Source organism: Buteo buteo, chromosome 1, assembly GCF_964188355.1.
Source record: "Buteo buteo chromosome 1, bButBut1.hap1.1, whole genome shotgun sequence".
Taxonomy (NCBI): domain Eukaryota; kingdom Metazoa; phylum Chordata; class Aves; order Accipitriformes; family Accipitridae; genus Buteo; species Buteo buteo.
The window spans coordinates 40,147,323-40,174,772 of NC_134171.1; the positions used below are offsets into that span (position 1 = coordinate 40,147,323).

The 27,450-nt window shown below is 37.5% G+C and overlaps 1 protein-coding gene and 1 long non-coding RNA gene across 2 annotated transcripts in view; one reads left to right on the forward strand and one right to left on the reverse strand.

The window, feature by feature from the left end:
• Positions 1-2,776: 2,776 nt before the first annotated feature.
• LOC142031176 (uncharacterized) overlaps positions 2,777-27,450 on the forward strand; it is a 35,762-nt gene continuing 11,088 nt past the window's right edge. Inside the window, exons 1-2 of the long non-coding RNA XR_012650440.1 lie at positions 2,777-3,008; positions 3,253-3,356. This is a non-coding gene — a long non-coding RNA (uncharacterized LOC142031176). The remainder of the gene's footprint in view (positions 3,009-3,252; positions 3,357-27,450) is intronic.
• Positions 8,537-27,450, reverse strand: part of WDR17 (WD repeat domain 17) — a 51,136-nt gene continuing 32,222 nt past the window's right edge. Inside the window, exons 17-30 of the mRNA XM_075028155.1 lie at positions 26,519-26,674; positions 26,161-26,225; positions 25,638-25,770; positions 24,041-24,132; positions 22,637-22,736; positions 21,315-21,454; positions 18,839-18,859; positions 17,739-17,850; positions 16,877-17,018; positions 16,686-16,788; positions 15,709-15,810; positions 13,314-13,409; positions 12,949-13,132; positions 8,537-11,237 (exon numbers count right to left, since the gene is read on the reverse strand). Of these exons, the coding sequence (XP_074884256.1) occupies positions 11,118-11,237; positions 12,949-13,132; positions 13,314-13,409; positions 15,709-15,810; positions 16,686-16,788; positions 16,877-17,018; positions 17,739-17,850; positions 18,839-18,859; positions 21,315-21,454; positions 22,637-22,736; positions 24,041-24,132; positions 25,638-25,770; positions 26,161-26,225; positions 26,519-26,674 (1,566 nt within the window). The 3' untranslated portion in view covers positions 8,537-11,117. The remainder of the gene's footprint in view (positions 11,238-12,948; positions 13,133-13,313; positions 13,410-15,708; positions 15,811-16,685; positions 16,789-16,876; positions 17,019-17,738; positions 17,851-18,838; positions 18,860-21,314; positions 21,455-22,636; positions 22,737-24,040; positions 24,133-25,637; positions 25,771-26,160; positions 26,226-26,518; positions 26,675-27,450) is intronic.

Here is a 27,450-nt window from a genome sequence, read left to right on the forward strand (position 1 = left end):
TTTTTCTTCTTTTTCTTTATATAGACAATTCATTAATGACAGTGAGAAACTTCCATTATTCTTCCTCACTGCCTGTGCTGTGAATTGGAATTATGCTGCTGTGAACATAATCACAATTTTTTCAGCCATGCACAGTTTCTAGAGTCTCTATTTATTAGTACAATTAGTAACTTCAAAAATTCCAGAGGAATATTCCTCAAAAAGCCTTTATGCTGACATACTTTTGATCTCCTCTTGTAAAACAGAATTATCTGGGCTCTTTCCTTACCTTTTCATAACAATGCTGTATCACAACTCATGGGCATATTGAATAATGATTTGCCTCTGAGAAAGGCATATATTATTGTATATTATCTGTGAGGGTTCTGAAGGCATATCATGGAGATGTGGATACTGAATCTTCAACCTCAAGTTCAGGAGGTGGATAGAAGGCTCCAGAAAGAAATGCATCAGTTCCCTGTATCAGGACAGGTATCACTCTGAAAACGACCTTATTTCTCTTACTGTCTGGTTTATAAACAGTTACCCAGCTCCAAAAATAATGTTGCACAATCCCAGAATGCTTAGCAGGCATTTCTGTGATCAGGTTGAAATTTTATTGTTCAACTCTCTAGCCAGAGAAGGAATGCTGACACCCCCAAGAGACATTTGAAAACCCGAAGGGTTTCTGCCTTGCTCATCCCCTTGCCTGTTGATGATTGCCTGTCATGTCAAAAAAAGGTGATCTTCATCGAAATACAGCACTCCTCTCGGTCTTTTCATTTGGTCTTCCTTTGAGAACAGGACACTTCCCCAGTGACTGATACTCAATTCCTGCAAACCAAAGCATGAGACACCTGCAAATTTACCCCTTGCCCTTAGTGATTCACCTTCTTCTACTCCTTTTCAGTAACTCCCTATGTATGTTCCTACTGGAAAGATGCTAAGTGAGGAACTGGCTACAGAGGAAGTTTTCACATAGAAGAATGCTTACTCAGTTGCTAAATTGTATCCTAACAAAATGCAGTTCTCTGACACTTGCCCTTGTTAAAAGTAATCTTAATTTGCTTCTGTTCCCTGCAAAAACTCTAGTGAGGGCCTCTTCTGGCGTCCCTGTAAAGCATAAGTCAGATGCAAGTAAGAGGAACTGCTTAGGAGTCCATAATGCACATACTCTGTAATGGAGCAAGTTGGGTGGTTTTGGTTTTCATCCAGAAACTAGTAATTTGTGGTTTTATGTACAATACGTTGTTATGTACAATGCCATTACTGTGTACTACTTCAAGAAACAAGGAAGTGCCAAGCCAACCATGGCACTGTTGACCTTTTCTATGTAGAATGAGATCATTTAGACCCTAACCTTCAGGTGTACGCGGCGCTTTTCAAGTTTGACTCAGGAAAAGTGTCAAAAAAAAAGTGCTCTTGTGTTCTATACAATAAGATCAGTTTTCAGCAAGCACGGCTCTTCTGCAAAACACCTGTTTGAGACAAAACTAGATGATGTTAGAAGTTTTGCTGTGAGTCACAACAGAGTCCAAGACGTCTCATTACAAATAGGTGTGTTCATGTTCCCGTGGCATTTGCAATGTCTGTTCCCACCATTCCCACTGCTCCTTGCCATCATCCAAAGAGCAAACAAGACCCTCTTAAGAGTTTACAGGTATTTGGTACTACTTTCTCTGTAAGTCTATGGAATGGTAGACTAGCCGGAAGAGTAATCCAGAACTAGTTTATTATGACTTCGATCTCAGGCACTATGCAGTTCTCAACATAATCTTTAATCTTTTGCTACCAGATAACTATATGAAAATAGAGTCACTTTGGCAAGCTGAGCCAAGTTGGATGGGCATCCCTTCTGTTACTATGTAACAGGAACAAACAAAATAGGGAATGGATGTTGTTGCCCTGGCAGGACTATCTGTGTACGGGAAGAGGTCTCTGGCAGATCATCCCATGCTCATGCCACATACCAGAAATACATAGCAACGAAATACCTGACATTAATGTTTGGTAAAATTCTTTCCAAAAAATGATCCCTTGTTTAGCCAGAAATGAAAGGAAACAGGCTTGTTACTCTTCTCATTACGTGGGGGCCCCATTACCGTGGGTCTCTGATGGTTTGGATTCTTGGTATGAAATAAATGTTGAGTAATGTATTGAAGTATTAGGAACCGGGAACTGAAACAAACATTGAACCATGTCAGAGCACTGTCAAAAGACGACTAACTCTGGCACACCCAAGTTTAGAAGGAGCCTTCTTTACTGGCTGAAGTATCTCTTACTGTATGAATGATTATACCAGCAAAAGAGTATCATAAGGCGTTTTCAGAAAAAAACAAAACAAAAAAACCCCAAAACCCAAACAAACAAAAAAAACCCCCGAACAAACAAACAACCCCAAACCGTAGTGTGATATCTCGATTCTGCAAAGGAATCCAACTGTGAAATCCTGCAGGCGTGCTGAAAAAGCACCTGGCGGCAGACGAACGGTGCCGCACTGGCGCCTCGGAAGACGCCGGGAGTACCGCCCTCGCCGTGCCTTGACCGGACTCGCCGTGCCTTGACCGGCGAGCCGTTGCCGGGAGGCGGCGTAGGGGCTCTCGGCGGCCAGCGCCGCTCTGCCCCGCCGTGGCTCCCCCGCAGCCGGGGCCGCCCCGCGCTCGGCTGGCTGCAGAGCCGCCACCTCTCTCCCCCTGCCCCGGGCGCTACCCGCGCCGGGCCGGGCCGGGCCGGGCCGGGCCGGGGGGCGGGAGCCGGCGCCCCCTTGCGCTGCCTCGGCCGGGAGCTCTCCCCGGGCAGCCGGCGGGGAGAGCCTGCCGCGCCACAAGCCCGCCGGACACCCAGGGCCGCGCCGGCGGGACGGGGGAGCTCCCGGCCCGCCGAGCTCGGCAGCTGGTCCCGCCGGCGGCGGCGGCGGCGGGTCTGGGCGCGGACCGGCCGTTCGGGCGGCCCTTGGGGCGGGGGCGGGCGTGCCGGCCTGAACTCTGCCGTTTTGAGTTCCCGCTCCGCCTGACTGAGGTGTACAAAAGGTGAACGCCCAGGCTACGCCCTGGCTTTCGGCAGCATTTGGCTTATTTTTGTACTTGTGCAAATTAGGTCCTGGTACTGAAAGCCTCGCTGGGTGAATTAAAGGGGTTTGGGGAGCAACAAGAAATCTCAGTTTGGATACCAAAACCGCACAGGCATCTTCTTTGCACCCGCTCACGCCCAAAACTTTTTTTCCTGTTGCATAAAGGGTTTTTTTTGTTTTTTTTTGTTTTTTTTTCAAAACAGAAGCGGAACCTTGCCCGGGAGCTGATAGAGGGAACAATTCCCTGTAAGCCAGGAGCCGCAGAGGCTCAGGTGCAGGACATCTACGCGGTGCTAACTAATAGAGGGTGAGTTGGTGATGCCTACAGGTGGTTTTGCCGGCATTTGTCACTAGCACTGACCTATTGCTCAGTATCTTTAATATCTTACCCTGATTTGGCAAGAACTAGCACAGTCATAAATGAAAAATGTGGTTTAAAGTGAGATTTGACACTGGAAGAAGAGCTTGAGAAGCTTTAACTTTGCTGATGGTGCTCACAGGCCTGGATATCGACTGCTGATTCCCTTCAGCTTGACCAAATAGCTTTGGTCAAGCTATTTAAGATGATCGTATATTGGTTTCCCTGTTTTCAAAATGAAAGTACTTACATCTTATAGACCTGTAAAAACTAAATAACTACGAGTGATTTTTTTAAATGACATAATAAATTCCTGAACACTTTTTTTTTTTTTACCTTCAGAATTAAAAAATCTTCAAGATAGGGAAGTTGATTTTACTGACTAGTATTACCAGGCACAGTTACCCATGGTCACCAGATCAACAGCTTCAAAGGCTATCAAGAGTAACATCAGGCTAACAGACATAATGATGGAGCCTAGTATTAACTTAAATAGACAGAAAGTTAATGCCATCATTAATATGCACATGAGAATGCATGAGAGGGAAGAGGAGCCATGTGAGTGTTTTTGTTGTTGGTTTTTATTTTCTTAACAAGCAGAAGAGCAGGACCAGAGCTCGGGACAGCCGTATTTTAACACAGCTACAGTGCTAAGTGTCAGAGTGACAACTGAAGGCAGCGAGCAGCAGGCCTCCTTCGGCTGCCTTTTTGTCTTGCTTGCCTAAACATGGTTGGGGAGTACCATTAGAACTGTAGAGGTGATTGATAACATGAACTGGGTCATACGTACAGTCTTCTGAATTTTTCCCAGTGTTTCATGATGTTTGATGACTGCTGTGTGGCTACATGCAACGTTCCTTGGGTAGTGTATCAGTGTTATGCTACTGGGGTAAAATTTAAATTTAATAAATGGGACTTCCACGATTAACACGTTACTGATAGATACTCCCCTCTGCTACTCCTTATTACTGACAAAAGCTGCTGAGTTCCTTAGCTCTTCTTGGCTGAATCATTATACCTATAGTAGAGATGGTATAACTTGTCGCTGATATTCTTTGAAGAAATAAATAGCTCTCGTTTCAAGGGGATAGCAGTGGATGTTGTACAGCGTCCTTGTAGTCAAACTACCGAGACATAGGGTGGATAAGTGGTTGATGAGGTGGATGGAAAATTGCCTGGACTGTCATATTCAAAGGGCTGTGACCAAAGGGTCGTAGATGATGTCTAGCTGATGGCCAATTACAAATGATCTCCCTTAGGGATCATTTCTTGGGCCAGTATTGCTTAATGTCTTTAGTCATGACCTGGGACAATGGGACGGAGGACACACATAGCAAATAGGGGAGTGACTGACATGCTGGAGGTCCCTCCAGGTTCAGAGGGACTTCAGCAGGCTGGAGAAATGGGCTGACAGGATATGACCCTCAGCAAAGACAAACGCCAGCACTGGTGCTGGAGCAACCTGTGCACCGCTACAGGCTGCGGCCAGTTGGTTAGAAAGGACCTTTGAGGAAAAGGGTGTAGGGATTCCTGATGGAGAACAAGTTGAACAGTGCCCTTGCAGCAGTGGGGGCCAGCAGCATCTTGGGCTGTGTTAGTTAGTAAGGGTGTAATATGCCAGCACTTTTGGAAGTGATTCTGATCCGCCTTATGGCACTTGTAACACTCCACCTGGGGTACCGCGCTCAGTGTTGGACCACCCGGTATAAAACATACCGGAGCGGTTCCAGGAAGGGCCACCAAGGTGGTTAGTGGGCTGATGTACAAGGAGTGGCTGAGAGGATTGGGTTTGTTCAGCCTTAGGAAGAGCAGGGGAAGTGATAATGCAGTAGCTAATTATTTCCTTCTTCTGCTAATTAGGTTAATTTAACTTATGTGGATAATGTGTTAGGAATTGGATCAGTAATATTATCAGATGGTCCTCAAAAGCAAAAGGATATTTTCAAATCAATCAGTCTGAGTTTATATTCTATTCATTTCAATGTTATTACTCCTCTCTTCTGTGAGACAAACTGTAAGACCTCTATCAATCCAATCTTGCAAATGTTTGTACATGTATTGGTCTTACTGCAACCAGTTCAGATATTCTGAGGTCTAAAGAGACCATTAGCCTGTCTAGTTTGACCTTCTCTGTCTTGCAGGCCACTGCATTTCACTTGAATTATCTTACATTCAACTTCCTAACCAGCGTGTTAACTAAAGCGTGTCTTTTTTTTGTGATGCTCTGTCTCAATTAAAAGACATCAGGGCCACATCAATGTTTCCCAAACGAGATTGAGTTCTCTGGTTTGTTTCATTTTGGAGCCCCTTTCTGCACTCCTGTGGGTTCTCAGTGTACTTCTCAAAATGCTGGCACCGACATGGAACCTAACAGTCCCACCTCAGTCTCTTCTGTGCCACAGGTCAATATAAAAAATCTCCTGTGTTTTTTAATGTACCATGTGTTCCATGTACTGGGACTGTACAAGTTCTTCCGGCTTCTTGATGTCAGTGGTAGCTGCAGGAGTAAATGAAGCATATGCAAACAGAATTTAGACATTGAACTTCAGGTCAGTCAGTCTTTTAGCTGCATCTTTAAAATTTCTGAAGAGAATAAAGTATACTGATTGACAGACATCAAATGAAAAATTTGTTCTGGACCATCAGAAGGATGTATATGATCACAGTTTGTCAGAGGTTGGGCTTTCTACTTTTCTTCAATATTGGACCTACTTTGCCAAGTAAGATGTTTAACTAGAATGACTGAATGATTTTACTCTTCAAATAAAGTTGTTCAAATTCAGCCTGTGGAGTTTCAAGACATACTGTCTAATCTCTCAACATCCTATTTCATGCTTATTTATGTGATCTTACACATTATGCCCCCAAAATGCTGAAGCCCTCTCATTTTATTTTTTTTTCCAACATATGCAAAATGTTTGATTTGAAAAGAAGATACAGTGCACTTTTACCATACAACCTGTTTAATGTTTCCCCTTCTCTTTAGGTTTTGGGTTTTTGGTTTGTGTTTTTTTTTTTTTTTTTGGTGTAGTATTCATTTTATACAGCTGTCAAATCACCTGGGCGTCAGTCAAAGGGGGGGTAGTAACTGCAAATAAACTAGAAAACTGAACAACTAACTGATCAGATGCTTAACATGCTGCTGAAATGAACATCTTGAGATTTTTGCTTTAAAGGGCAGTTTAACATTAAACCAAATTTGGGACAATGTGCGGTTCACCATCTTTGTTGCTGCACACCCTCTGAGAACATAGCTCATATCCCAAAGGAAAAACTGTTTGCCACATCGTGTAAGTTTGTTTCTCACATCACATAAGCCTTCATTTTAATCTATTCAGATTGTAATGGTGTGTGGTTTTGGTTTACTTTTGCTATAAAGGCAACAAAGAGATTTTGTGTTTAAAATTTGAAGGCATCAGATACAATGTCTTAGAAAACAGGAAGTTTGGAGGGGGCTTCCAGTATTTTTTATTTTTAACGTAAAAGTGCTTTGAGCTTTTCCCTGGCACGGCACCTGTAGAAATTATTCTAATATTCAAAAGTGCTTCTATTGCCTTCCTCGGAGCTTTGGTTTATTCTGGATACTTTCACCATACTGAAATCAGTTTTCCTCCCTCCAGTTATGTAATGGAGATCTTCATTTTGTTGATCAATGTGTGATTGGGCAGGTGCTCCAGTCCTTACTTAAGCAATAATTCCCACCGCCCTGACAGACATCTTGACTGTGTAGGGAACCATAGGATAAGGTGCAGGAAAAGTGGGACACAAATAGTCAGCTCTGTAGCAAGTCAGAGTCCTGTTTGTAGGCATCCTGCTGACCCACACCGTGGCCCGACCCACGTAGACACCAACGTGTTTGGCTGGTTTGGACGCTGGTAGCAATAATCCCAAACTCTGACCAATTTTCAGGTTCTATGTGTGTATTTTTCCCTTTTCCCACCAACAATAGTCTACAGCGGTTCAAATAATCATACCCTCAAGATGGCAGTGCTTTGGCTTTATGTGTATATATAGGGCTAAAATGCTACTTTCATCAGGAAAGATGAGGCCTTCTTTCACTGTTTAAGTATAAAATTGTACACTAAACTTAAACTAAAAGGTGATTAAAACAGCATTGTCACTTTTAAATTATGGAGTTTTAATAGTTTGAATCTTCAAAGCCACTGTTTCCTTTGATATAGTTTTCCAGTTGCACTGCCCCACCATGCATCTAGATTCCTCAGAAACAAGAGGCAAAACAGGTGTTCATTTTAAAGAAAACCAGGTGAAACAAGCTGACAGATCCTGTTACGAGGGATGCTTGGTACCTCCCTGCAGACCACTGCAAGGGTTACCCAGAGTGGAACACTGGAACACAAACCCCAGTCTGATTACAGTAGTGTTGACTGCATAATCAACAAAAAGAAATTTAAGTTTACTGTCTGTTAGGGAACAATTCTTTTTTAAGCAAATAAATTGAAAACCTCTTTGAAATAATTGTATTCTATAAAATGCAGCTTTCATTATTATTTCTTAATATCTGCAATACTGTAATTTACTCATTTTGATAACATTGCCTTGCTTCCTTGTCAGCTTCATTTCTTCCTAGAGCTGGTTTACTATTAATTTTTCCTGACAGAAGTGTTACTGATAGAACATTGGAAGCCACAAGGTATAATTGTTGCATGTGAAATATTCACTAAATCTGAAAGCATACTTCATGTCTTCCTATCTTGACCTATTGTGCAAAAGCATACTGGTCTTCACAACTGCTTTTCTATATATATTCCCCACCCCGTGTTTTTGATAATTTTTAATCTAGAGCAAAGATGATTGTGGATTTAATTTCCTTCCTACATAAATGTGTAAGCTTCAAGTTTAAAAAAAACCCACAACAAACCACTAATGCCTATTCTGAAAAAGAGATCTAGACTCAGTAGTTTAGTTTTGTTTTCTGTGTAGAGAATGAAGGGAGTTTCTTGCATTAGTGTCATCTTAAATTGTTGCAATTCTGGATTTAAATGATTTTACCCAATGGAGATATTCAACACCATGGATTTAGAGTGTCATATCTCATTTTAAAGGCAGTCTTTGCAAGGGGAAGAGTTTATAGCATGATAGATTATTTTTTTTTATTGTTTTAGAACCCACCTAGGAAAGTATCAGAGGTAACTGCAGTCTGTGAAGCTTATAAACATGTCAGTAATGTTGGTCAGATTCTTTCAACAGAACAATGACTTTGATTTTGTAGGGATAAAGTGCTGTTAAACTTAACTGAGATTTAATAGTATTGGAAAGCACTAGCTGTATAGCTTGATAAATTTCCTCATTCAAACAGAAATATGACTTTTACAGAAGAGTCAAACAATCATCTGAAGACAAAGGATTCTTTAATATGAAGGGGAAGTATCTGTATTTGACTAGCTGTGCCAGACAATGAAGTCACACGTTAGCAAACAATCTGAAATTATTTTTGAAAGTGATGATTCTATAGTTTGACAGTTGCAACCACAGTTGTAACAGTAGACAAAATTACAACCTTCTCTGCATGTTCCCCTCACTCACCACATGGGATACAACCACCTTGAAGAAAATGCAACCTCATTTTATTCACAATGACCGTTACCTGATGGATTCCTGATACAAAATGTGCCCTTTGACTTAATTTCTGTATTTCAGCAATGAAAGAGTTCTTAACCCTCACTCCCTAATACAAAGAGGGAGTAGATTTATCTAAGATTCCACGTTAAGGCACAGTTTATGTTCAACAAATTGATGCAGTTATACTACATATTGTAAGATATTTAAAGTTTGAAATATCATTTAAAATCCTTAGGACGCAGCAAAAGGTTTTAAATAGAGTGGCAGTTGAGTCAGTCCTTCAGATCCCAATGATCAGTCATGGGGCTGCATGTTCAGTTCTTACCTTTGCTCTCCAACTCTGTATTAACAACTTTTACATAGAAGGTTGTACAATTTACGTGCTAAAAGATAGCTAGCCTTTCATTTGACAGAAGCAACATATTGGATACTGACTGCTGGAAAATTCTTTCAAAAACTATGAATTTTTATTTCTTAAATCCAACTCTTATTCCCCAAGCTCCACAGGGTTAAACAAAAGAAAACATTTTCCAAACAATACCTGCAAAAAGTAAAACATTCTGTTCCAGCATCCAAGTATGTACAAAAATGTTTCTGTATAGGTTACAAAACAGCTAAGCTTCCACCCCCATATATTCTTACACCAGAAACCCTGTAATAATACTCTAGAACATTGACAGAATTAATTTTTAACTTTTTAAAGGGAGGGAAAACAGGATTTTTTTACTTCTAATCTCCATCCCACCTTTCCAGCATGGTGGCATTGTTATTTCTAGTTAAATGAGGGCATTGCTTACATATATATTGAGGATTTTCTTCAATAGGGTCTGCTAAAAAGAGACCTTGTGTTATTTCCAGTTTTACAACAGTTTCTCTAGAAATAGTTCTGCCAATTTTTAATTGCAATTTCTTTACATTTTATGTAACTATCAGGATTTTAAAATTTATTTTAAAGCAGCAGCAAAAAACGTAACAAGAGATAAAGTAGATTTCTGCTTGTGTGCCATCAATTAAGCTAACAAAGAATATTATAACTAAGGCATCTTTTCTACAGGTAAGTAATTCTGATAATAATTATTCTTATTAATAATTCTTATAAAGTATAAGATTTGCCTTATGATTAAATTCCATACTATACACAGCTTTAAAATTTAAATATTTGTAGTATTCTGTTACCATAATTTTCTTTTCATTTGAGCACAGCTTTAGTAAATAAAAATATATGCGCAAGTATTTACTTCTGGTCTGTCATACTATAAGTATATTTGTAACTAATACAAAATGTAAAAAGAAAACAAGTATTTTAAATATACATGACATATTTAAATAACTTCAATACATTTACTGTTTGTTCCTTAGAAACCCTTGGTTGTTTTTTTTTTTAAAAAAAAAGTTTTATAAATACATTTTAGCTTCCAGTGAAAGTATAAGGGGGACAGTTGCCAAAGATGAACTTATTAGAAAATAGAATTTTATAGTCTAGATATTCAAACCTATCTAAACAAAACATTAGCAAACAGCTTTGTACTGCTATTAAAGCACAATAACTAATGGATGAAAAAAAAAATCATCTGAGCACTTTTTAATTTTTACTTTTGCTATAGAATCCTGTGTGTAAAAAATCAGTTAAAATTAAAAAGGGGGACACAATGCATGAAACAGCTGCAGGATTCCAGTCATTCTAAAAACAGGTTGCAGTGGCTATCAATAAGGTCATTCTATTACTCTATATTTGAAAGTGTGTTTGTGGATTTCACAGTTTGTTATCAGTATTTTGATAACATGCATATAGTTGCTTACTTCCTTTACAAGGCATCTATTTACACAGAGTTGACTGAAATATGTCTATTGTCTGACAACACTATTCTTAAAAAAAAAAAAAAAGACATGGCTGTCTATGAAGTTAGGACTTTTTTTTTTTCTTTGGATTCTCAAATAACTTTTTCTTTGGATTATCAACAAACATTTGTATAGAAATCTTTTTCTTGTTCTCATTTTACAAAGTCCAAGTAATCACCCTTCAGGAGGAGTCAACTGCCATCTTTCTGTCCTTTAACAAGCAAGGTTAAATCAGTATTAATCCCCAGAGTGTTATTTTAAGCAGTACAAAGTACAGAGGAAAACACCTCATCAAAATGGGTTAAGTCGTATTCCTGTTCCTAGTGGTGAAAAAGGATTCACTTTGGCCCACATCAAAGCATCATTCAGTGAAATAGCAGATTTTCCATCTTCAAGGAAGAACACGGGACCCTGTAGAGCAAAAATGTTTGGGGAAAGAAAGAAAAATGAAGTACACATGTATTGTGTAAAGGCTATCACAACAGAAAGCACATTTTTTTTTATCTGAGAGCACAAAAACCTGATTTACAACTATCATCTATGTTAGTGCAAAAATTGTACCCCACCAACTTAAAGCTTTGATAATAGTTACACAGTATAAATTGAGTGAACTTGTTATGTTCCAAAATGTGGAGACCCAACATTTCATAATCCTTAGATTTATAGTTTGATTTTTAATAATTGTGGTATTTTATATGTTTGTCAATTAATCCAAAGTTAAATTTAGCCTGAATTAGAAACCAAAGTAACAAGTTTTTTCCTTCAGAATGTTGTACATATTTCATTGTGTCTCTGTCATTATCTGTGCTGATCTGCATATTCCCCCATCTACAAAAAAACCCAATATAATGTCTCCATGAATTCTTTGAAAACATGGAGCCTACATGCAGTCTACAGAACAATTTCAAATGTTCACTATGAAAAGGATAAAAATACTAGTTTATCTGGTGGAGGAAGAGCTATTTTTGCCAATCTCTTCATTTGACAAAATATGGTCCTGAAGCTGCAATTCAGTTTAAGTGCCACCTTAAGAGTTCTGCTCTCTGAACTTGCTACTTAAAACTTGTGAACCCATGCAGTTAGGCTACTATACCTTAGTATTATATAAGTGATTTGTGAGCTGATCTGCATGCCTAAAGCAATGACTCCTAATGTTCACTAATCCAGAAATAAGGATATTATATATGACAAGCTGGTAGCACCATATTTGTTATTCTTGTTGAATAGATTATAACAATGGCAGCTTTACATGGCAGTTAGCAAACGTTGAGAGTATAGCCATAGCCAGAGACCACTGGTCTAATGTGGAAGCATTGGCAGCAAGGTTTTTTTAGGCTTGACAGTGTGCAGTTGTGAATTTTGTTTACCTCAGAAATCCCACTAGCATTTTGCAATCTCCACTTTCTGACACAAAACTACCCCTCTTTATCTCTGAACAACCCTGTTACTCTTTGGACTGGCATCTTGCACTAGACAGAGGAAATAGACTCAGTCTCATGTAAGAGAGTAAATTCACCCTGAGGCACTGTCTGGAGACAGGAGTCCAAGAGTTGTGTTTTCAGGCTCTGTCGATTTTCCCTTTATGGAAGTAACAACATATACCAAAGAGGTGTTATAAGGACTAGTATGTTTTCATCATAAAGCTCTATGCGAGTGATGAATAAATATATTTGAACATTTAGTCTTCTAATATCTTTTTTAATCATGAATTACAAGTTTTATAATATGCATTTCCATAATAATAAATACTAATAACAGAATAATGTTAGTATGTGATTGAAGAGAAATAATTTCCTGGTTTTTATTCAAGCTGTGGTGAGGTAGTAGGCAGTAAGTTACATGCACTTTAGATGGAACATTTGGCAAAGGAAATCTGTCTTTCCCATGGAAATTAAAAATTTTGGATTGGGAAACCTGGCAATTATTTGATTGGACAATTCTTTATATAGCCTTTTTTATATAGCAGATGTCAGCACTTATTCTCTTTAAGTTCTGCTTCTGTGACAACAGAGAAAACATTTTTCCTCCCAAATGATGGGAGGGACCTTAAGATTTACTGTAACCTCACAACTAGTCAATGCTATCACCAAGCAAAAAACACCTCAGCTCACTGAAACCATACCTGTATCCTTAGCCCTGTCAAACAAGAGTTGTGAACATCTGAATGACTAGGAAGATTTGATCCAGTGACATAGTCTGGCCCAACCAGTCCTTTCAGAGGCTCCTCTTGTATTCGTGATACAAGTATTGAATACACCATTCTCTGCGATTCAGATGGCGGGGTGCATGGCAACTCATCGGTAGGCCTATGAACAAAAGACACTTGTTTTTCAACTTTATATCTTAATTTGTGTTAGAAATTAAGAGCCACAAAGTACTCATTTTTTACATTCATATTCAGATTTTACAAAGGACATAAATACTGTATTTACAACTAAACAGATATTAATAGTCTCATTCATGGTAATTTTATATTTTTCCACCTACTTGTTTAATTGAGTACAAGCTCTCCATGCATCTAGTTCCTCAGAAAGCTGTTCAATTTTCAAAGGTACAGATACCTCCCGTCTCTTTAAAAGCTGACTGAAAAAGAATGCAAGTAATTAAAGTCCAAATTAATTCTAACAATGAATATTTTCTTAAAATAAAAACAAGGTAGACAGTAGTAATATAAAACTATTTTTGATTGGATATGGAAATAAATTTAAGGAAATAAATTGATCCTTCACAATAATCACTATATTAAACCTTAGAAATATTAAATTACTAGATATAAAAGTATACCTTTTCATTTAAGTTTTATTTTAATTATCCCTATTTACATCTCATTTAAGCTTGTCTTTAATTAGCTGTATTTTTTTTAATTTGAGGTCGTTCTATATTTTAAGGCTATATATGCATTCTCATTTCTTAATAATGACAACTTTACTAAAATTAAGGACCCATTTTGCCTATATTTAGTAGACATGATAAAAAATACAGTTAAAGTAAGACAGTTCAATACATGCTCTGGGACAGCCTTGTTTCACCTGATTACTTGCAGAAAACAGTTTCAAAATCCTTGCAGTAGATGTATTTTTTATTTATCAAAACATAATACAAAGGACAGTTATTACCTGACCTAATTCAGCAAACTTCCATTTGTGCTGGGATGCCTTAAAAATGTTCAGCTTAAGCATGTAAGTGTCCAGTTTAAGATGGGCTGGAATCTAAAAATCTATGAATCCTGAAAATACTGGGAAATCTGAGAAAAAAATTTAGAGCGGTATTTTTCTGTGGTTCTTTAAATCCCAGGAAAACTTACAGCTTGACAGCCGAAGTATCACAAACTGAGTCTCAAAGACAGCTTGTTACTAGTCTATTAATTTTCATATCAGAAGTGCCCTTCTGTAAAAGCTTGTATTTCATCTTGTTGTTTTCCATACATAAGTCTGGTGGCTCACAAAAGAAAAAAGAACAAAACAAAACAGTCCTTTTCCCCATCATCTCACCAAGTTTCAGAGATGAGGATGGCTAAGAGGAAAGGAGTGCTGTTGAGACATCTGATGGAGAGGAGTAAAAGAAAAGGGGCAAACACACAGTTCTGAGACATGTTAAATTTATGTAGTCTAATTATCCTTGATAGGCAATTCTGATAAAATATCAGGAGGTGTAGGAAAGCTCACAGTTCTAGTAAGGTGTGAAAGGACTGGACAATATACACAACATTTATTCTTGATGAAGAGGTAAATGAGCTGAAATTCTTAACAAAGCTACAGTGGTCAGTAGAGAATGACAGCTAGAACAATGCCAACACAGCTTGCACTATGAAATCAGTGACATCTTGGAGCTGGCCTTGCTACTCAGCAAGTCAGGGGACAAAACGAAAAGGATTTGACAATCCCAAATTGTGAGGGAGAAACTGAAGTAAGTCAGCTGGTTAGCAGTATTGTTACCAAACCAGACAGGAAGACTAAACAATCACAGTTATACTCTGAGGAAGGAATTTTAAAGTATTGTACGTAAACCTATTTTATTTACTAGGCAAGATAAAGATTACTATCTTAATCTTTCTCCTTTCAAGTCCAAGTGGGACAAGCGGGGTCAGGTAAGTCAAGTGTACCAAGTGTAATCAAGTGGGTCAGGTTGAGTAGGGTCAAGTGGGTTTGGCCAAGCCAGATTGGGCTGGATCAAGCCAAGTCTGGTCAAGTCAAGTGGGCTGGGTAAAGTCATGCCAAGTCCAGTCACATCAAGTGGGCCAAGCCAGGTCATGTAAAGTGGGTGAGGTTAAGTCAAGTCAGTTGGGTTAGGCTGAGCTGGTTCAAGTCAGTCAAATCAATTGGGTCAGGCTGAGCTGGTTAAGTCAGTCAAGTCTAGTCAGGTGGGCTTAGTCAGGTCAGGTCAAGTCAAGTTGGGTGACTGGTTGGGGTTGAGCTGGTCCAACTGGGCAGGACCAGGCCAGGTCAGATCAAGTGGGCCAGGTCAAGTGTATTAATGCCTGGAATATTAGCTCACTGAGTAACAGAAGGTCAAGCCAGGTTTCTTGGTGGGAATCAAGCTAGTGCATCACGAACTCTAAATTCAAAGCTTGTCCCTGTTGCTACCGAGCAAGTCTTGGCAAATGGTCTACACCTAGATACAAAATTAGAACTGTTACTGTTAACGCATGATCATGCATGGAGGTAATACTGAATACTCATCTATTTCTAAAAATTGTTTTTCCTGCAGAACTAAGAGTTTGACTGAAATCCTGGATTCACAACTAGTTGCATTGCCTCAGAAACTTTTATGTGTATAATTTATTTTTTTTTTTGGTAGGGAGGAAAGGGGTGTGGAGACTACATATGGCATACATCATAAGAGGGACTGAGATTTTCCAGTGTTAGTGAAAACATAATATTACCTTGTATACTCATAAAGTGCAGGTACAATGCTATTGTACTGTCTTCTGATAGCAAGTAAAGCACCAATGTAACCACACAAAATCAGCAACTCATTCCGAAGTCTATAAATGAACAAGTATTAATCATGAACAATAACAAGCATTTGCAAAAACATTAAACAAACTCATAATCAAAATGATCACTTTAAAACCTCATTTATCCATCCATCTTTTGTGGATAATGTTTGCTGATTATGCTTACTTACTGTGTGATGTAATTGTTAAAACAGACTCCATCTGCTTTATATTGATCTCAATTATTAAATTTTAAATAGCACGTACAACACATAGTTATTAAGCACAATCACGTAAAGTTACAAAAACGTCACTCAGACCTTTTAATGTGATAAAACTCTAAATGTAAATAAAATTGCTTCACATATTAGTGTGGACTTCAGTTTCACCAAGTTTCCCCACAGGCCACAGGTAAGAGTTAAGCTTTTTGCTCCTTTTTAGTTCTTAACACTTACACCTGTGCAGGCACCCAGGCCTAGCTTCAACCATCTGTCATGATGGTGAACCACAGCTATCCAACTATTTTAGAGTTAATTTTGAGAGTGACAGCTCACATTTCCTTAACACTTTGACATAAAAACCCATATTATGTGTGGTACCACTGCTCTTTTCCTTCAGGAAACTGAAACCACAGCTCAAAGTGAGATTCTTCAAGTAAGACCAATATTGATTCCCCCATTGTAAATGCCCCAGAGAGAAAGCAGCAGTAAAATGTCTTTTTTTAATTCTTGCTAAACCTTGAATATTTAGGAAAATTCCACATTCTATTCTCCCAATTGGGAACTAGCTTGCTTGCTGAAATTTTTTGTACCCCTCTTCTGGTAAACAAAAATGATAGTAACAGTGTGCACCTACATTTTTTTAATTCCCAAAGTTTCCTTTAATGGAGATTCCACTTTTATAAGTAAGGAAAATATACTCACTCACTACATTTATGCAACACTAATCGTTCAGTGCGTATGTAACTTAGAAGATCAAGATACGGACAGACTGAATCTAAAGTCCAATCTGAGCCACAAAGCTGTTCTGTTGAAAAAAAGAAACAGAAGTACCTCAAGAGGCAAGCTATACAAATCATTTATGCTTTAAAAGGTTTCTTTGTCCAAGGACCTACCTTTCACATACTGAATGCCAATAGGGAGAGCCTTTTCAGGTTCTGTGCTTAACAGATAGTACTTTATAGTTTCGAATACATCCCCATCTGCCTGAATTGTCTCTGCCAACCGCATGCATTCTTCTACATCAGGAAGATTACACTGGAAAACAAAGATTTTCCTAAAGAATTACTGCAATGTTTAAACAATTCTTTAAGATGCAGAGAAATACTGAAGTTTCCACATAACAATAAGATCAAACTCTGTGAAAGAAGAGTCATTGCTGGACAGACATACTTGCATAAAACGTGCTTTAAGAAAGCCATTTAGACCAGAGAACAACACAGGAGAAGGTTCTGTAACTTTAATTTAAGCAGTATTAGTTTCCATTGCTATTGTTTTTGTGAACTTTTTACTACTGCTTAATAGATGTGCAGTCTAAGTGGAACCTTAAGGGAGTTAGTGGAGCAGACCTTTCTGCTGCTGAAGAGGAAAGGGGGAATTTAAGGAGATTACAGACATAAGATGTAAAACAATTCAGCAGATCAGCTTCCTGTGCTATCCTAAGACATGATTAGGCTGCACTTCAGTGATGAGGAGGTTATAAATCATACCGACAGGTAATTCTGAAGATCATAAGCTACTTCAGGAAGTAACCTGTGTCATGGAAAGACTACACACAGAATAGAATTGAAGAACTAAAGTCCTTCTTGTGCAATACTGAAAATAAAGTCAATGAAGACTAAAAGAGCAAAAAAGGATATGTAACATGTAAGACTGTTAGTGACAAAGTCATCCTATTTGGCCTATAGTTTTCTGAAATTAATAAACAAATCAATACATAAGCTTGTTAGTGTTCAGGTAAATTCTTTTTCATTGTACCTTTTCATGCAGGTCATTTATTTCTGCTACGCATCCAGGATAAAAAGCACACAGTTTTACTAACTGCAATTTATTATCAGGAATCATCATAAGAAGATCAGCTGCTAAATTCCTGCACAAACAAAAGATGACATGTAGTTACTCTTAATGGTTTGTAATAGGAGGAAACTGTTTTCTCTTTTACATTCCTTTTATAAAGAAGAGTTTACTGAAAAAAATACTACTTCCAGAGAAGAGCAGAAGCAACCTTAGTCTCTAAGACTATTTTGGTGCAATAAATGTGGCTTAATCTGTTCATCTTTTTGGGGAAGTCATGTGTTAATTTTCTGTTGCTTTACTTGGTTGAATTAAACAGCTGTGCAATCCTAAAGCATCAGAACTACCTCAAAGTGAGATGGAAGAGTACGTGAGCAGGGATGGGAAGGAGGAAGTAGGACCTATCCAATTTGAAAGAAGGAAAGAAGTTAATGTGGCTCTGTATCATGAAACCATCCTCAAACTTCCAGGCTTCTAGAGTTCCATGACATCAGCATAAAGCATCTCTCAGTCATCCAGAATGGCTAGTGCTTCTGTGACATTACAAAAGAGACATTATACAAGGAAAGAATGTGATACCTATTTTCATCCTTCTGAAAGGAAAATTGTGTTTTAGCAAACTGACATTTCTGAAATATTCCTAACTTTTTACCATTTGTTAGCCCCTCCTTAACACAACAAGCAGCTGGAGGGAACATATGTAAATATTAAGAAATTATTTTGAAACAATTATTCTATTGAGCTTTTAATAACTGATTATTCTGGTTGCTCTGTAGCTCTTCTATACATGCAGACATCATTTCTCCTGTGACCCACAAGACTGACTTGCTGCTGTGTAAGGCAAAAACTCCTACTGAGTTCCCCTGGATTTTCAGAATGTGGTCCTTGGCTTAAAAAAAAAAAATGTTTGAGTAAGCTACTGACCAATATTTGCAATTGCTTTCTATCCCACTTTCAAGTATTGATCACAATTAAAAAATTAGAACACTTAGTTTAAGCTTATTTTTAGCATTAGTAAAGCCACACACTTTTCAAATCTATCTTTCTGTAAACAAGCAAAATACCTGTATCCAAGTGATGGAAAGCTAAAAGGAAGACATTGAAACAGTAATGAACAAAAATTTGGTTTATATTCTTGCTTTACAGAGCAAAAATCTAATAGAAAGTAATTAAACTACAACAGCAAATACAAGGGTCAGGTTAACCGACTTTAACAACAAAAAAAATAGCTTTCCAATGCCTTTTGACAACCTAAAGAAGGTAATGCCAAAAGGTCTTTGGAAAACCTGTTATACTATTACCATGCAATAGCCAATTTTCCAAGTTACAGAAAGGCTTTTTCAGACTATAGGATATTTCACAAGTTCTTAAACTATTTTCAAGATCAGTTACTCACATGTACTCATCTTCATAAGCAATTTAAACTTTTTTTTAAAGTGATTAGAAATTGCTCAGCCAAAAAACTGAAATCAAATGTTTATTTAAAAAAATCCAAAGAAGCCCTCATATAATAGCCTACAAATTGTGTTACCTGGAATGTTTCTTTAAGAATCAAACTGAAAACACTGTCAGTATAAAGAACAAAATCAAGTGGCTGAGTTTGCATATGCAGAATTCAGTATCTCAAGTAAAATACCACTAGCCTTCTGAATAGCAGAAGGTTGCTTTTAACAGTATTTAAGTGCTAAACACAAATAAAACTAAAATGGTGTCTTAAACACTCACACATTTTCCCAAGGCTGTAGATTTGGAAAGATGGGGAAGGGCATGAATGTTTCGTTTTGACTTTTTGGTTTTGATTTTATATTTCAGAGCACTTCTTAAAAAAACCCAAACCAACCAAACAAACAAACAAAAAAACCCATCCCACAAGACCCAAAATACATTCCACCAATAACTGATTTCATTATTAACCCATCAAGGTCCTTTTGGTATTCCTTGAGGTGTCTATAATTAAGTGTCTTTCTACAATGAAATGTTTCCAATTGATGGATATCCCTAAGCATAACAACGAGTAAAACAAAAAAGGGAGCCCTTTGAACTCCAGCTTCCCCATAATTGATCTTATACATGCAGTGGTCCAAGGGGTATTATGCTGTGCTAGTATCTCTTTATTACAGAATATGAAGACATTCAGGTATCTCTGATCTTTTCCTACAGAATAGAAAAATACGCTGTAATGGCTGCAAATCAGAATCCAGGATTGCAGGCTGTAGCTGTAATAGATGTTCAGTATCGCATATGAAACCCACTGACAAATCCAGATGTATGTTTGGGCAATATGCAGTACACCAATTTAAAATTTTATCACATATACCCATGTAGACTTCAGTGTACACATGCCATAAGTTTGCATTAGTTTTATGCACATACATGTAAATGCCATACTATTATAAGTACTTGTTACAGCACTGAGTTCAGAACAAGCTTTTTTTATGGAACTGGAAAAAATATACAGTTTTTAACTCCGTGTCCAGTGCTTCCTGTCAGGGGCTACATAAAAATCACTCTTCACAACAAAGGCAGGGAGATCAGAGAAAGAGCTTCAGAGACTTTAAAAGCTGCACATGGAATTGCCAAAACAACCCTGTTAGAACCGGTGCAGTGCAGACATGCTAAATCATTGCAAAACCAAACCAGCAAGTCATCCATTTCTTGTTTTAACTTTTCCTACAATGCTTCATTGTCTAAGGCAGGTTAAATGCTCTGAGAGGAGTTCCACTATGTTTCTCTCAGGCTACCTCTAGATACTTAACGCAAATACCAACTGCAGCAGAAAATCTGATGCTTAATTGCAGTATCTGTTTAAGCACACGTTTTCTATGAAATGTTAATTCTGAAACACCTGTACAGCTGCCAAGTATACCTTAGGAAGATTTTCTGCTTTTCACTGGTAGACAAAAAACAGACAAAACTATCCTTCAAAGTAAAATCACCACAGGGAGGAAAAGAAAATGTAGCAGAGATAAAGTTTCCCCTATATGCAACACAGAAATGACTTAGTCCTGCAGAATTAAACAGTAATCCTGTTTCCTTAAATCTTGTCAGCTGTCTTGTATTCCTAATACCAATATACAATAATTCCTCAGCCTCTTAGGTTTTTATATTTTTCAAGCAAGTACTTAAAAATCACTTCACAGATCCTACTTAAGCTTCTGTTCCTTTTGACTTTATAATTCAGTTCTAGCCTTACTTTGTCTGAAGCAGTCATTTTTACTCAGTAGAGACTAGGACTTCTATGCTACCTATTGCCCAAGTACCTAGGGTTTTTTTCAGTGGGTTTCATACTCTGTTTGACAATGACTCTTCTCTCATTTACAATGCATACATAATGTATTTTGAGATTAAAGCAGAACATTTGCATGCCCTATACTTCAAAGGTCTAATATAGCAATTCTTATTCAAGCAGCAATTCTTATTCTACCTACCCATGGTGGTTTGGTGTCTATAAAGTTTCAGAAAGAAACACCTTTATCATTTTGTCAGGGGTGGGGGGGTGGGGGGGATAAAAAAACCTTCTTTGGATTAAGAAATTCTTACCATGTTGTTACTGTCATACATTTTCTTGCTAGTAATTCTAGGGCATAATGTGTTGCTTGTGCTGCACTTTCTCCTAAGACAGTACCAACACTGATTGCCAACTCCAGTTCATTTCCACGAATCAGGTTTGCCATCGCAAGCTTGCTCAATGAAAAAATTATATCATTAAGGGATACAAGCACTTTTAGGGATTCACCATGCTGAGCATATGACATTCATTTATGAGACCGCTTTTTACAGAAGGACAAAATATGTATTAAAGCAACTTACATATAATTTGGGTCTCTTGAACAAGTAAATAATTGTGCACCACATGTTAATCAGTTTTTAAATAACCAAATATATTTCCATTAGCAGAATCTTCCTTTATTCAAGCAAAGAGATTATATAAATATCATACCCAAAAGTGATAATGATTCCTTCTAGTCTTAAGTAAGGACACTAGCTTTCAGAGTACATATTTCCCCTCTCTTTCGATGAAAGGAGACTCACACACCCCCACACCCCCCAAAACCAAACAAACCACCAAACCAGGAAGGACTCTCCTGTTCTTACCCTCTCTGGGCAACTGGAGTTGCTGGTAGGCATAGCAGAATATTAAATAGTAAGAGACTACATAACAACCTGAAATGTCTATTCATGTCTATAATACAGGCATTAACTGATTATTTCTTTCTCTCTGAACAGCTCATTAAGATGGTATTTTACTCATTTTAGGGGATATAGCAGGAAGAATATATGGAGTCAGCAACAACAAAGTCCAGAGAGAATGAGGAAAAGAAACAATTTGTAAAACTACAAACAAAATGAAAAAATCTAATAAAATGTTTCCTATATGTCAGCCCTATTTTTATACTGAGGGGTAGGGTTTTTTTCTTATTTACATCATCATTTAGACTGCAAATTCTTCAAGGTAGAGATTGCATCTTTTGCAGCACAATGATGTTCCAGTTCTGAATGGCTCTTTTGAGTCACCATAAATAATAAGCAGTAGTACTTATGTGTATATGTAAGGTACTTGGGTACCTTATATTTTCTAATATAACATGATACTGCATATATGAAAATACAATTAAATAATAGCATACTACTTTCTGTGCATGACAAATCTTGAATTTAATAGAATCAGGGGAGTTTTGCTACTAACTTTAATACTGTAAGGATCAAACTCTCTGTATAAATATATACAAAGCAAATACTAAGTACAAGCAATACATCTTAGAATGTGGTACATACATTTTAAAAAACAGTTAACACAGGGAGATGTAAAAAGGAAGTCAATGTTGGCCTCTCCATAGTTAAAGAGGGAAAAAAAAAATTACCTCTATATTTTCAACAGCCAGATGGCAACATGCTGCAAGCACTGCATGGCCATCCTGGAAATACCATTCTGCCAGTTCTTTACTGACCTTGTGCAGGAGCCTGCAAGAACAAAACATGAATTATGCAAGGTCACTTAAAGGTTGGAGTTCTTTGGTTCTTAATTTATGTACAAGTCAACACATTTGCTTCTGTACCCTAAAATTTTTATATTTGACTTCTAGATAATGACACCACCAGCTTTTAAAATGCAATCAACTTGAGCTTCATCCACCACTTATGTTGGTGCATATTCAGGTGGGTCAGTTTCCCAAAACCTACATCAGTATGGAGATGTCTCTTCAGATTGACAGAAGAAACCCCAAATATCTGGATATTCATTCTGTACCCGTGAACTCTGCATAAATATCTCTCTAATTGCTCAAAAATTGCACATGTAAATAAAGTAACTACACAGCCTCCAAGCTACTTTTGTTACTACACATATAACTTGATAATGTAATTTAGGTTTTGAGCACTGTTCTAAACAAGGAGAGAGGCATGGTTTCTTTTATGGGCACATACAGTGAAAATACGGCCATTAGTGTACATTGTCAGAAACTTCACTGATGATAAAGAGCAAAGCTTCAGGAGGAGAAGATGCATAAAACATAGGGTCTTACAGATACTTGTTAATGCTAAATCTTACTCTACTTACCAAAAGTTCTAAGTTAATATGCTAAGTAGTGTTTAGACTAAGTCAAGGATTTTTCAGCTTCTCATGGCCAGCCAGCAAGAAGGCTGGAGGGACACAAGAAGTTGGGATGGGAGACAGCCAGGGCAGCTGACCCAAACTAGCCAAAGGGGTATTCCGTACCATAAGACATCATGCCCCATACGTAAACTGTGGGGAGTTGGCCTGGGGGGATCGCTGCTCTGGGACTTACTGAGCATCAGTCAGCAGGTGGTGAGCAATTGCATTGTGCCTCATTTGTTTTGTATACTCCAATCCTTTTATTAGTGTTGTCATTTTAGTATTGTTATTATTAGTTTCTTCCTGTCTGTTCTGTTAAATTGTTCTTATCTCAACCTTAGAGTTTTACCTTTTTCCTTCTGACTCTCTCCCCCATCCCACTGGGTTGAGGGGGGAGTGAGCGAGCAGCTGCATGGTGCTTAGTTACTGGCTGGGGTTAAACTACAACACATATGAAAAATCATTTTGGTGCCAGAAGGTGTCACAATGGGGGAATTATTCAGTGTAGCATCAGTTAGTTAGTAACTCTATCAACTAAGTATTAGAAGATGTATTATTTTGTTGTTGAATTCTACATTGCTGATGCCAAATTAAACCACTAAGGTTTATCTCCCTTGATGACTTTACATCCTGCACTCAGATGAGGCTTTAGATATAAAATAGAACAACTTACTCATTATAATCATCTGTATTGTTTCCACCAGAATTTGAAGATCCACTTGTTGTGGAGAGTGGTGACATCTGTATATTTCCCTCACAAGCTGCCTAGAAGTTAATAAAAAAATGGATTAATTAATGCATCAATCAAACTGAATATGAAATGTGATTTTTCAACAACAACAAAAAATAACCTAAAGGCGAATAAAATTTTTCTAAAGCCCAGCTATAACAAAGGCAATGTTTAAACCAATGAACTTATTCATAGCTAAATCTTAGCCTAGTTTCATCCAGACATACAAGAAATTCTACAGAAGCAAGAGACCTCTTCCTTCCTATTTGTTTGTACAGGATTTTTCCAGCATTTGAATATGCTTAAAATGGACAGCGATGGCTACACCCTAAGGAGCGAGTGGCTGCAAGTGAAGCATGAACTCCGTAGATACTTCTCAGTAGGTACACCAGCAAATCTAAAGAGGTTTATACAGTGGCATAAGCTGAACTTTTTTCATGTCTCGCAATAAATTATTTCTAATATTAAACAAGAAGAGGTCCATGTGGGTTAAAAGGAAATTCTTTCATGTGCTTTAAGGTGTAGCTGGGGTAAAAACATTAAAACTCAGGGCTCAATTAAAAGGGAAAGAAAGTCATGATATTTTCTTGCTTAATATTATCCAATTAAACCTTTGAGACAAAGACTATTCTATGAATTGTAATAAAAGCAACCCCTGCAATGTGTCTCTCACAAGAAAAATGAAGATCTTTCTAAAGCTTTAAGGTGCTTTAAGGTTCAAGCATTATAACTTGTTAAACTCAAGCATACTTCAAAGTTACATTCTTTGCACCATTCAGCTAGTATTAGAACAACAACATACAGATAGACAACTTCCAAAGCACAAATTCACATGCATTATTAGAGTTCTTATCCCTGAGGTAACTGAACATTCAAGGACAGGTAGGCATGAGAGAATGTACCAGGGACAAATCTTGACAGTTTATTTATCAAACTATATTAAGTATCCAGAAATTATTCAAAAAGAATAAAGGAATGGTGAGAAAGAGTGAAACAAAGTATCAGTCTTGCATGTTTTGCATGCCCTTTAACTTTTGTTTACATTAGGAAGCAGAAGGGAGATACCTGCTTTTGGTAATCTCTTGCACTGTTTTTTGTATTAATTTGAAAGTTTGATTTCCTATATGGATTACTACTGCAACTGAGCAGTTTCACCCAAAGATTCTATAGAAAGTAGTATAACCAAGACCTCAGCAGAAATGCAAGAGAAATTCTACATGTCTTTGATGTTAAGGGCAATATTGACTGCTGAAAATCAGGTTAATTTTCTACTTCAACCAAAACCGAATACATCAGTTTTCATGATGGGTATTTGATTGCAATTTAGAAGAATCAGGCTTAAAAATCTGTAAACATGAGATACCTTTTTATGATTTCTGCATAAAACCTTGTCAATACAATACAGAAGTAAGGAGTAAGGTATAATTATTTAGCCATTTCACAAAAGCAAACAGTGCTAGCCTTTTAAATATGCTTGTCATCTTTCGAGTAAGAAACTAAGAGCTAAATACATCTCCCACACTGTTATACATAATAATACCTGTGCAACAAGAAGAGCCTCTTTAAGCTGGCCTCTTGAAGTGAAGAAAGAAACTAGTTTCTTCACATCTCCGATAGCTATACAGTATGGGATGACATCGTCATTTTCTTCCTGAATTAACTGATCAGCTCTCCTAATTAAACAAATGAATAAATAAGCAAGAAAGATCTACATATATAATTGATCACTAAACTTATCTCTATGGTATAGGTGTTAAATGAAGCCATATAAAGTTCACTGAAACCCATCTGCCTTTCCAGACCTCAGAAGACTTGCAAAATGTGGATACTGCACTAAAGAGTTTCCGGTTAAAGTTGCAATTTATTCTCAAGCCTTTAACTTGATTCCTGCACACAAAATCGTTGTTGAAATCTTCCCCAGTTCCATCCCAAAGGTTATTGAACAAAAGGTAACATCACTAGAAAAGCCAAGTACAACTGATAATAGTATCCATCCTTCCTACTTGTCTGTGTCCTTTTATGGACAGAAACTACAGTTCAGCATCATATTTTTACTACCTTACCTTTGCATTAGCTTCCTCCAGTATTTCATCGATACACCAGGTGCAACTGAGAGAGCTTTGTCCCACTAGGAGAAAGCAGCAATACATTTCACCTTTTTATTTTCACCATTTTATTCACCATTTTATTTTCAGAAACAGTTGTATTTTTAGCTAGCTTCATGTTTCTTCCATTAAATTTATCAAAAGGTTAAATAAGGAATGAGCTATGCATTAGACTGCATATGTTAATATAATTGGAGCAAGATTATTCTTTTCTGGATTTAGGAACCATTTTGTTGCTACCCCATCTTTGCTAGGATAGCTGATTTTCAGAAAACTTCGTATTATATTGTTCTTCAATAACGTTCTGATATTTTACCTCTCCAAGTTCTACCATTAGTTCACAATATCGCTGAATTTGTCCTAATCTTAAATGTATTTCTGCAGCTTCTTTAAGCCTCTCCTCTTTGCTTGGTGCACCAATACCACCTCCAAACTTGGACATTTTTACTGTTGTCAATTCTTGTGCCTTGGACTAAGGGGGGAGAAAAAAAAAAAAAAGATAAAAAAGTTTTTAAAAAAATAGTTTTCTGCGATGACAACAAGTTTTCTTAAGAATGAACTAGTGTCAAACATTACAATGGAATATAAATGCTATCATTTAAGAAAAAAATCCTTTTGAGAAAATAGCTGGAAATTGTAATTATTACCATTATAATGATGTCCACATAAAGAAAGAATACAGTAGGCTCAACCTGTGTCATGATCTGTCATACCCCATTAACCTTACGACCAATAAATGATTTATATTCCCAACCACTGCAATTTTTATATTAGTTGAAGAAAGAAGACTAAATTTTCCATCTGACAGAGTTTAAGACAAGCTGCAACAGGATCACATTTAATGTAAAAAAAGGCAAGGCGGAGCTTCACTTCACATTTCAAGAATTCTCAGTTTAACTCTATCATCAATATATGTGAGATGGTGTTTGGCTAGTCATGGCTTTACAATACCATATATGGAGGATGGAGAACAAATTTTGAACATTCTTCACCAAAGTAAACTGGAATGTAGACTAATGGCAGCTGCTGAGAAAGGATCTATTTTTTAAAAAAAAACAAACTATGTTACTTTTTTACTTGGCACGCCTATCTTTTTTATCATTGTCATGCTATCTTTTTTATCATTGTCATAAGATATGTTAGGACACTCTTTAAGAGTCTGTCATTTTGCAAGAGGCAGCCTGCAACAGCAAACAGCAGATGATAGCTGGCAGGTATTCAGCTCTGGCGGTGGCAAGTGGGGAGTTA